This window comes from Castanea sativa, chromosome 3 (assembly GCF_040712315.1).
Source record: "Castanea sativa cultivar Marrone di Chiusa Pesio chromosome 3, ASM4071231v1".
NCBI classification, from domain to species: domain Eukaryota; kingdom Viridiplantae; phylum Streptophyta; class Magnoliopsida; order Fagales; family Fagaceae; genus Castanea; species Castanea sativa.
Window position 1 is genome coordinate 29103594 of NC_134015.1, and position 12367 is coordinate 29115960.

The 12367-nt window shown below is 31.2% G+C and overlaps 1 protein-coding gene across 1 annotated transcript; it reads left to right on the forward strand.

Moving 5' to 3' along the window:
- LOC142627616 (uncharacterized) lies at positions 1 to 12064 on the forward strand. The gene is made up of 5 exons (XM_075801489.1): positions 1 to 131; positions 5092 to 5190; positions 5276 to 5372; positions 6815 to 6986; positions 11937 to 12064. Exons 1-5 carry the CDS (start codon positions 108 to 110, stop codon positions 11995 to 11997), a joined length of 453 nt encoding a protein of 150 aa, XP_075657604.1. The 5' UTR covers positions 1 to 107; the 3' UTR covers positions 11998 to 12064.
- The last annotated feature ends 303 nt before the right edge of the window (positions 12065 to 12367 follow it).

The window sequence follows — 12367 nt, forward strand, 5'->3', positions numbered from 1 at the left end:
GTTTGACTGACAGAGCATACTTCTTTTCTACCACTATCACATATTATATCTAGGTTTAAAGGGACGAGGACGACATATATTGAATCTTCTTCTTTAATTTCCTTGATATGGAGGAGGAGACGATTATGCAGGTAATGTATTCATTGCCACACTTCTCTCTCTCTCTCTCTCTCTCTCTCACTCTATATATATATAGATATATATATATATATATATATATATTTTCTTCTTTCATTTGATATGATTGCTATGCATATATATATATAGTTATTATTTGACCAGTTTTGTGCGTGTAATTAAGTAGAGAGTTCTTCAAAATTTGCATGTTCTGTATTTCTTTAACATCATGATGACAGTCTCTCAGAGATTTTTTTTCAAATTATTTTGATGAATTTTTCCATTGTGAAATTCTTTCTTTTTTATTAATCTTTTGCTTCATTGTCTGAAACTTAGCTCCAAATTAAGGTATTGTTACTAAAAGAGAAGCATTTGTTTAAATGTATTATTCTAATTCCTTTTAATGCTCTAGATTTTTTTTCCCCCTAATATTGACAGTCTTTATAAATTTGCTTTTTATTGACTTTAGTTGTGCCAAATTAAAATTTTCAAGATTTATAAATATATGTTACATGAATATCAACTGGGAATTAATATACCATTTCATCTGGGCATGCTAAATTAATTAGGCCTTGAAGATCATGATAAAAAAGACATTATAATATTGGTAATGTTATCGTCCTCTACTCCAAATCCAAAACATTCACAAAACAGAAGTACTTGGAGAAGAAATGGGGGTAGGAGGAATTGGGTTGGCAAATGTCCAGGGAAAAATGAGTATAATATGGTGTGTCATCGTGATCGCCTGTGAGTGACACGTCATAACCAATATATTGCGAATTCCATCTTCTTTTTTATTTTTTTATGTGTTTTCTTTGTGATTTGTGCCATTTGATGGATTTTTTTAAAAAAAATTTAATTTTTAAAGAAAAGAGGATTACCAAATACCGAAAAAAAAAAAAAGAAAAAAGAAGAAGCAAGACTTGTGACATTATAGACGGCTTGTCCCAAGGAGAGCATATTTATTAAATATGCCTAGGCTTTTAGATTAGAAATTAGAAGCCTAGGCAATGACGTCTAGACTCATTAAGAGATTTTTTTTTTTGTTGGTTTGCTATATTGACTTTCATAGTAACTCTTTTTGTTTTTGGTTGGGAAAGGACTTTTATGGTAACTCAATGCATGATAGAAGAAAACGCGTCTGGTTGTCACTAATCCAGTGTCCCTATAAAAATCTGGGGCTAATTCTGTTGAATTAACATGGTTGTTCATAATATATCTTTATATATATATATATATATATATATATATATATATATATATATATATATCCTTTATTATATATGTTAGTAAATTATTATGATAATTAGAGTAATTATTTTGGCCATTCTGTGGCCTCGGGTTTCTCACTTCACATGGGAACAAGTGGTCCAAGAATTAGCTAGGTTAGGTGCACGCTTTTCATTGGTAATTTAAGATTAAGAAGTATTGACGTACGATTAATTGTATATATGCACATGCAAACTGGATTTCTCTTCTAATCATACATTTGTTTTGTCTATAATTATAGGAGTAACTATTATATCTCTTTTGGCAACTTGCTCTTTTTGTTTGGCATCTCAAAAATTTATAAATGTTTAAATTAACTAGTATCAGTATTTGTTTGGACAACAACATCCTGAAAGGCTGGTGCAGTGTTCAATTCTAAATTATTTTTCACATTCGTGCGAAAGCCACTAATGCCCTTGGTTTGTCTGTCCTTTCTCATGTTATTAGTTAGGGGGCGAGGCCTAATTATACAATCCCATTTTGTTGTATCATTGGCTACGAAGTGGGATTCAATACAGAGTTTTACTTGTTTAATTTAAGATTATTTGTGTATCCTACTTGGCTTAACTGCTTAAGTTTGTGGTCCAATAAAATATATTGGTTCAAATCTCATTTATACTAAGAGCATTTGTATATCAGTTGGTGTAATTTTTTTTATCTATTTTAATATAAGAATATACATATATATATATATACACTTTATTTTATATACTTTTCAAAATACTTCATATCAAATTATCTATTTTATACTACGTTTTATTAAAATATTAATTTTTCTTGAGTTTTTAAATTGTCTCTCTTTTTTTTTCACACAACAATTACCATTCATTCTTTTCCTTCATCCTCAAGATACATACAAAAAAAAATTTATGCACAATAAATAGTGTCAATGTAAATTCAAACAGTTACTACAACAATTATGTATTTTTACAAAGCTTTGTATAAATTGGTGAGTGAATTTTTACTTGATTGACTAGTACTTTTCTATAATACAAGTATTTATGCTAGTGTTTAAAAAACCGATTTGTATTTTGTCCTAATGATAAAAAACAATTATTATGAAACAGATCCTAGATATTAAAATTCTATTGTATCTTTTAAAAAAAAGTGTGATTATTTTAAATAAAAAAGATATATTTTTAGGGCTGGCCATGGTGTGGGGTGTGAAATTTGTTGTAATTCGTAGGATTGCTCATCTAGGGTTTGGATCGGTGAAATTTGGCCCAGCTTGACATGAACGAATCAAAGCTTTTGTTTTAGCACCATTGTTATTAATACCGTTTCGGACCCCGTTTCGGTTTGTCTAGTGGAATGGAATATTTCGGTACCGGCCGATTTCGGCGTACCGTTTTAAGGTGTTTCGGGTTCCTAAAAATTAAATTATATATATTCTTGTAAAACATAAAATTGTCAATTCTAATAAATAAATAACTAAATTTCAAATAATACAAATCATTACTCATTACATAAGCCCATAATAATTAATAACTAATAAGCCAACAAAATTTATAACATAATATTAGCCATCAAATAATAAATTTTTTTTTTTTTTTTTTTCCATAGGCCAAATCACGTACCGGCCGGAATTCACATCTCGGCCGGAATTGGCCGGAATGGCCGGAATGGACCGGAATGGCCCGAAATTTGGCCCGAGGTGGAACGTTAAGTATCTCGGTACCGGTTTGCATACCGGAACGAAAAATTTCGGCCGTTCCGGCCGGAACGGAACGGAATCAATAACAATGTTTAGCACTAGTTTGTGCGATAACCATTCGTTTATGGGGTAGGCTGTTTTTGGGCCTTGGGAGCTTTCTCTAGGATGGGCCTGAGGCTGGGTCATCTCATGCTTCGGCTCTTGGTCCGGACCATGCAGTTTTTATTTCAAAGTGCCTGGCTGGCCGAGTTTGGTCCTTGAACAGTCCTAAAGGCACTCCAAATTGTAATACATAACATAACATCAATAAATATGATTTCTACCCTTCAACTACCTCATATATGAATATTTGAATTATAATATATGAATATTTGAATTATATTTTTATGATTGGTGATTCATCAATTTGTAAGTTCAATATAGTAAAATTTGTGGTACCTGTAACACTAATCAATGCAAAATACTAAATCCATATGATTATCATATGAAGTTGTAAAAAAAATAAAAATATTATCATGAAATGTCATCTATGGCCACCGTTTAGTCTTGACTGGAAGCTAGACAACTTGAACTAGAAATCTTTCAATAATAATCTAGCGAAGTCCTAGTAAGAACATTGTTTGTTCAATTTTATTTTCATTGAATTTCCATGGTTCAGGTAAGCAATATTACACCATCAAATTACTTTTTATAGAATTCATAATTTGAAAATCTCATTATTGAATTACATGTTCTATATGTTCTTAACATTTATACTTATTTTCTTGTCAATTAGTTGTTATTTACTATTTGATCTATAATTTTTTTTTTTTGCATTATTTTAAACTACAATAATTTGAATTTAAATAATTGATTGATGTCATAACTATTAATCTTTGATCAACTTGAAAATTTGCAAGGATAAAGAATATATGAATATAATGTAATCTAACGGTCAGTTTTTCAAAATTCACATTCAATTAAAAAATATTAAAATTATACTGGATGTAATTTGAACTCAACCCATATGTGTACACGCGAGTGTGTGCGCACCTCAATTCTATAGGACACAAAAAGATGGTTTTTCCTGAAAACCATAAGGTTACCTGCCTTGTTGCAAAATTTTTAGATTCACTCGAAGTTTGAATTGTGATGATAGATTGATAGCGTCTAGGTATGCTATTCTATTAAGATATTGTAAGTGCACAATTGCACCTGGACCCAAAGAAGATTATGGGCTCAGGCCCAATGAGCCTTAAACAATAAAATTTGTAGAGTGTGGGCTTGAAATCTAGGTTAAAGGTACTGAGAACTTGACAACAGCCTGAGAGTTACAAACACTTGTGAATAACAATTGTTAATTGCAAATAGGCCTCCTCGGATGTAAGCCGAGGACCAATTCTGTATTATTTCTCTTTCTTTCTTACAGGTTACAATCCTTAATTTCTTTTCTTTTTCTTTAGAGAGAGAGAGTAAGCGAGAGAGAGCAAGAGCGATCCCCCTCATTCTTTTGCCTTCCTCCCCCTTAAATACCCATTTTTTAGATGCCTTTTGGGACCCTGACTAGAAGTTTCTACCCTACTGTTCAGGGGTCACTTCCCCATTAATGCGGCCAGGGAGGTAGGTGCAGAGCCTTTAATGCGGAGGTGGCAGCCTTTGCTCTAGATATTTTCCTTAACACTGGTGTATCGAGAAGGTTCAGAGTTTCCCCCTTTAACCATTAGTCTTTCTAGAGTTGTGCTTTGACCTTCATAATGAAGCTTTGAATTCTCTTGGGCTTGTCCGAGGAGAAGGTCGTCCTCGGCTGCACCCTTGGACCTTCGGCGTATTGGCCAATTCGTAGAGTTCAATTCTGGGGCAGGTCGGCCCTCCATGCTACAGTCCAAAGGCCCATATGCCCATTTGGGTCCTTTTACTCCCCACAGATATAGATAGAGATTTAGAAAGAGAACTTGTAACCTACTGATCGTTGAACAGAATAAATCATGACAGTATGAGTATAAGATAACTAGTTCTTATTGACAATTTATTTTTACCATCTAATACGTACATATATTTGATTAACTCTGCAGACTGACATTACAGCCACAGATAAAACCGTAACGGTTATGTTGGATATTGAGAGTCTTGCACAATCCTCAGATAGAGGTTCGGGGAGCCCAAAAGTGACTGTGAGTAGCAAATCCCCTACATTATCTTCACTACTCAACTTGCATGAACTATAATTCAACAACTGCTCTCTCACAATCTCTGTAGCGGGCACTCTCTCGGAAATGGTCTCATCGAGCAGACAGATGGACTAACAATGAGGAAGAAGATATAGATGAATCATCCAAGAAATTCCAAGTAAAAGGTATACATAAGCCTTTTAACTAGCAGTTAATACTTTTTCAGTCATTTATGTTGGCAATCCTCGAACTTTAGGTTTTTAACCCTTTTCTAATTATTATAACTTTAAGTTTTCTATTGTTTTAATCACATACCTTGAGCTTTAGGATTGGTTAAATTATTTAACCAAACAAAAGATTGGTTTAATTACAATCCTTTTTTATTATAATTTATTTATCCATATGCTATTAACAATAATTAATAGAGGTGTGTCACATAAATGCCATGTGACTTACAAAAGTTATAAACCAATAATGGTCGGCATAATACGTCTTGAATAAAGTTTAGCACTCTTGTACTATCATCATTGTGTTATTTTCTTCAATTAGTCTATATTTAATTTTCTTTAAATTATTTAAGATATAAAAGAAAATGGTCCAAAGGGTGTAATTTGTTTTTCCTAGAGGAATGTTTCACATGCTCTTTGTTTTCTTATTATTATTATTATTTTTTGAGATACGACATAATTTCAACCTATATAACATCCGCTTTATAATGATTACTTTTTTTTTTTTTATATACCCACGCTTTATAATGATTACTCGTTCTCATTTGGCCAAAACACTAATTGATTTTTTTTGCATAGGTGAGATTTGAGCTCAAAGTTTTTTATTTGACAACAAAAAAATTTTATTAGTTGAGTTAACTGAAGCTCACTACTCTTTATTAGATGAGTCACATGAATATCTATGTGAATGCCTCAATCAACAATAATAATGGGCACATTATATTGTTAGGAGCAATTAGGGATGGTAATGGGAAGAGGTGAGGCTAAAGAATGAGATTTTTGCCACCGCCTCACATGGTTTTGTCTTTTCTCATTTTTTCGCCTCATATGATGGGGGAAACTGCATTGCTCTATTCCCGCCCCTTGAGGCCTAGTCTCATAAAATTCTACTACATATTAATTTACCCAACAACAATTACAAATTTTTTTTAATAAAACATATTTCATTGATATAAATATACTTAAAATTATAACTAAATTTATCCTATCAAATCAAACTAATTTTTAGTAAGAATTTAATAATATTATCAATTAGTGTTTAATAAGACAATATCACAACAAAAATAAAAATCTTGATATCCATGCATTTGAATAAGAAAATATTGATTTTTTTTGTTTAAATAATAGAAGTTTAGGGTATGCAAAATTTAAAATTATAGCCCTTATTAAAGAGGGATGGGGTGAGGAGGGGCTAAAATGTCTAAAACCATTCCCGCACTAACCTGTGGTGGGGCTAAAATCTCGCGCCATCCCCTCGCCATTACTTGTGTGGGGTGGGAAAAGCCTGCGCGGGAAGAAGTGAGATAAAATTGTCATCCCTATAAGCAATCTAAAACACATGAAATAAGAATAAATTAGAAGTTGTACCTTAATCTTGTTCTCTATTGTCTTCGTTACAGTGAACTCTCAATTTGAGCCTTTGAAGCAGCCATTGATGGCCAACAAAGCTCTAATTCCTACCCCTACTGTCAGTGGCCCTAATCTCATAGATGCACCAGATGGAAGGAATAAGAAGTTGAACCGCTTTATGTCCATCAACCCCAGGAAGATTCTACTCATCTTCGCAACAGTGTAAGTCGTGGCCCTTTATGAGAAATCTTTTGTCCTTACGGTTACTTTTGTTGTCTTGACATGTGAGTGAATACGACTTTCTAACTATCTTCCAAGAAACATATACAAATTTCGGCCATGGGTGGGATGTTGATATGATTTTGGATTATCTAAAGGACAGCCGTAATTTTAATGGATACTTTTGGGGGAGAAATTACGTTTTAAAACCTATAATGAGTTCAAAAGTAAACCTTACAATCTGTAAAAACAAAAACAAAAAAAACTAAACTAAGGGCCCATTTGGTATATGTGTTTAAACAAATATTTTCAGTTCTTAAATAACATTATATGTATTTTCACAAACTTTTTTACCTACACGTATTTTTAAAAAATATAAACAACGTTACCAAACCACCCCAAACCTTTTTAATTTCATAAGTTATAACTTAAACCCTATAGTTTTTTATTTTTTTATTTTTTTATGGGACTATAGTTGTTTATTAAAATACAAAAAAATAAAACTCATTATAAAGTTAGTACAAATTAGACCATCAACTTTAAAATCTGTTTTGCGTAGTCAGTGTCAGAGACAACAGAGATAATTTGAATTGAAATGAATTTAAAAGTTTATGTTTTAATTTGTAAGATATGGAAATTATAGGGTTTAAATTGAAATCCCTTAAATCATAAAGTTAAATTTGTAACTTACGACACTATAAAATTTAAGGGAAAATCCAAAAAAAAAATAAAAAATAAAAAAACCCCTATAATTTTATCCTTGTGACAAATTAAATTCCATATGCTCAATATGTCAATTCAAACCCCACACTTTCAACGTTGTGTCAAACATTAGGAAATTATGAAACATTTGAGACCATAAGTGGGGTTTTTGTTAGCCACAATAATAAATGTAAGGGGTGTAAACTGTAAAGTGATACATTTAAAAGTATGAGGTTTAATTTGGCATAAAACTAAAGGATTTAAAAAAAAAAAAAAAAATTTGATACTCTTCCTAAATTATAGTAATTTTTTAATTAAAAAATTGTACATTGATTGTTGTAAAACAAACACACACAAACTATACAATAGCTAGCAGCACACGGCACAAAGTCAAAGTGTAACAACCAATTCTATACCTACATTCTTGGGAATGTCTATAAAATAGAATATTAGCAAAATTGATGGAATCAAACTAAAAAATAATTATCTCTCAAACATAAACTAACCGTTTCTCAAAAAAAAAAACATAAACTAACCTAAATTTCTAATACACTTAAAAGGTGCTCTCAGACTTAACACATTACACAAAACTTTTATGTCAACTTTCGCACATATAACATAAGCTTCATTACACCACTCTAGCTATAACATCCTGATTGTACAGGATTACCACTTTTCTGTATGAATAATTACTTCTCATTGCTACTCTTCCGGTCAATGTAGTATTTGAAACCAATAAAAGGAATTTCTAGACTTACCACCTCATTAATCGGACTTGACAAATTTCAATCTCTAGCTCATAAAGTTGTCTTTTACGAGTAATTCTTAACGTTCCGTTTGTTTTGATGAAAAACCTTGTGTAAAGATAGTTTTCCTTATTTTTCAGTGTTTGGTAGCATAAAAAAAAAATGAGTCAAAGGAAAACTATTTTTGGTCAACATAAAAAGTATGGCTTATTTTTAGAGATTGTTTTCTATTAAATTTTTTTGGAAAATAACTTTGTCTCACAGTAAACTAAATAAGGGAAGTTAGGAGTTTGTTTTTCAACTCATTTAAAGTTACTACCAAACATTGGAAAATGAGATAGATTTATAGAAAATACTTCTTGGAAAATGACTCATTTTTTAGAAAACATCATTGTTGAAACAAACAGAGCGTAAGTACTCTCAAAGTATGAAGAATGGTATTCCCTCCTCTTATATTCATAGTAAGATCCATTCATCAAATTCATAGTAGGGTCCACCACGAATGTGAGAAGAATGAGCACAATTTCTCCATACTCTAGGAATGCTTAAGAATTTTTCATCTTTTTCAACCCCTTTAATGGTAGGATAGCTCCATTAATTATATCCTCAATAAGTGATGCAATCAATTGGCTTCAAGCATCCTTGAGCAAGAGATATGCAATTTTCAAGCATCCTTAATTGACCACCGTGCACCCTTGGTGCGGTGGTTACTCCACAAGTATAAATGCTTGTGGGGTGTGGAGGGCAAGAGCCGGGGTTCAAGTCCCCAGGAGGGAACTTCACACATATATACACTTAGATTAGACTATAATAGAAATTCTATCTTTTATATATATTATATATAAAAATAAAAGCATCCTTAATTGAACTTTTCAATCGAGCATGGCTTAATGATCATAAGTTTTTATTTTTATTTTTAATATAGGATAGAAATTCTATTCTAGTCTAATCTAGTGATTTAGCCAATGCTCATTTCTTTCTTTCACCTTTTAATTGTATTGTGCAAATCTTTGAAAGTTTTCTCTCCATTTATTTATTTATTTTGCTAAACCATTCACTAGAAGTAGTACTACTGCTAAAACAATTTTACTTGCATTCATAACTCTACCTTTTCCATCCATAACCAAAAAATTCAGTCGGCCTACAGGAATCTGAATTTTGTTTTCCCAAGTTTGGATACATTTCTTATATTATCCATAATTTTCATAATATCATCAAATATTTTGAACTCTTATAATACTTATTGCTACAACTTTTCATTCCATATTATTAGCCAACGAAACAAACTCAAAATCTTCACCACAAGCTCTTCTATGTGTCATGTCAATCTTTATTGCAACAAATATAAAGAAAAATTTTAATTTATATTTTAACTAACCATAGAACATCACCATTATCTTCATCCTCACTTTGTTCAAAAAATTTATCTATTGCAAAATTTTGACCATGGTAATTTTTCACAGGATTAGATTCAATTTACACATAGCATAAATTTTCTCAATATAAAGATTTTTTGGATGACTTTTTACAAATTCACTATTGTATTAAAATATCTCTCTTTCACAAAATTTTCATTACAAGCCTTGCATGTGTGTCAAATTAATCTTTATTCCAACAAATATGAAAGAAAAGTTTAAATTTATATTTTTACTAACATAAAAACATCACCATTTTCTTTACCCTCAATTTGTTCAAAAAATTAATCTATTGTAAACATTTTACCATTATAGATTCGTATTTTTTCATAGGATTAGGTTAAACTTCTATCTGGGTAGCTTTTCTCAACTAAAATGGGCTTTTGCCCTTTTTTTTTTAAAAAAATCCAACAAAATACCCCACGTCTGATATTAATTAGGGAAATGCCCTTGTTTTGAAACTCGATTTTCCAAAAATCGAGTTCCAAATGTAAAACTCGATTTTTGGAACATCGAGTTATAGCTAACGTGGACTTAGAAAAAAAAATTCTTTTTGGAACTTGAGTTCCACTTGAATTTTTTCAAGGAACTCAAGTTCCATGAACTCAAGTACTTCACATGGTACTCGAGTTTAGGGAACTCGAGTACTTTACATGGTACTCGAGTTCCAAAAAAAATAGAAAATTTTAATTTTTTTCAGTTTGCTATAACTAGATTGTCCAAAAATTGAGTTTTAAATTAAAACTCAATTTTTAGAAAATCAAGTTTCGAAACAGGATAATTTTCCTAATTAGTTTCAGATATGAGACATTTTGCTGAAATTTTTTGGCGAAAGGGGCAAATGCCCATTTTCTCCAGCTTTTCTCAATATTACACCACTTGAGAGCTTTTTATATACAATATCGGAGCCACTTTTGGACAAGGGGGCAATGACCCCCTAAAATGTTTTTTTTTTTATTTTTAATTATTAGTATATATGTAGGTAGTAATTTTAGCAACTTTGTTCTTTAAAATTACACTCTGTCCCCCCTTAACAATATCACTAATTCTTTTGAGAGTAACACTATAGTCACAAATTTTTCTACAATATTTTTACAAACCGTGGAAATTGCAAATTCTTATTAGTTCGCATTTGGGTCTGCCACTTACATCACTTTTATACATAATAATAACCACTAACCACATCTGCAATTTATAAAAACGTTTGTAACTCTAGCATTTTATTCCTTTTAAAGACTATAAAAAATTTATAGATCTAAAATTTAAAACAAAATATACAAACCTAAAAAAATTAACCCAGCAATAAAAATTACCAATAGCAAAAATAATTATATAAAAAAAATTAAGCCCAATCAACTAATTTTACTCAAAACAAATAACTCAGCCCTTTAAAAAGTTTTAAACAAACTAATTTTGCCGTTACCCAACAATACACATCAAAGACACTAAAAAAAGAACTATTTGCGGCTAAACAGCAAATTCAGAGGGTGGAACCACAACATGTAGCAGCAAAACCATTCCCCTTAATTCCAAGTCCTAGCTCCGTCCCTGTCTATATATTGGATGAGTTTTTTACAAACCCACTATTGTATTGCATTGTCTCTTTATACCATTTATGCTTGCAAATATCATTTTTTTTTAGAGAGTTTCAATCTATGGCGTCCGCTTCTGATGATAGTTCTATCATCAAATCAAGAAACCAATCAGTTTTTGGTATAAACGGGGATTGAATCCAAGATTTCTTATTCAACCATTAGAGATTTTACCAATTGAGCCAATTGGATAAGATATCTGGGGTTTAATCTCTGCCTACACAAAAAATCGATTAGTGACTTGATTTGATAATAAAGAGCTATCATCAGGTATGGACGCTCTAAGTTGAAACTTTCTATAAAAAATGCTTGCAAATATCAATTCGATTAAAGATCAATAACTATTTCATCTTTCCATAAATAAAAAAATTATTTCATCTATAAAATGCTTAAATTTCAAGTTTTTTGTTTCGTTAAATTACATATAAAACTCACATTAATTAGTAAATTATCTCACATTATGTACTGATTTAGAGGCGTATGATTTGGTGGCTTCAGGTCTAGTATGGGCACTTTAATTCTCATATACTTCACGCTCGCAATTAATAAAACAGTTTGATATTTGGAGGGTTGGTATGAAGCATCACTGATATGAATGTCATCGGATGAGGAAAAAAAAACCTGAACTATAGATCATCGTTTCCAATTTTAAGTTCTTGTGCTATTTCAATGGTGGAGTGGTGATGCCTGCTGGTCACTTCAACTACTTTGCTGAGAGATGAAAGGTCAACAACATTATGGATACCATGCAATGTGGAAAATTTTCATGCTCATTGGTCCAGCCGTTACTATTTAATTACTCTTTCTTTTTCATTTTTACTCTTCAGGTGCCACAATTTCTGTAAATCATATAGGACACTAATGCAGCATTAGTAATGCTTGAAACTACAATTCGTTGTGATATAAATTTTTGTAAGGTCTGTATATTA

Excerpts from the sequence above, each read along its gene's own strand:
- LOC142627616 (XM_075801489.1), top strand. The coding sequence starts at position 108 with ATGGAGGAGGAGACGATTATGCAG. Across the intron at positions 5,191-5,275 it reads CGGGGAGCCCAAAAGTGACT|CGGGCACTCTCTCGGAAATG; the intron begins GTGAGTAGCAAA and ends CAATCTCTGTAG. Across the intron at positions 5,373-6,814 it reads CAAGAAATTCCAAGTAAAAG|TGAACTCTCAATTTGAGCCT; the intron begins GTATACATAAGC and ends TCTTCGTTACAG.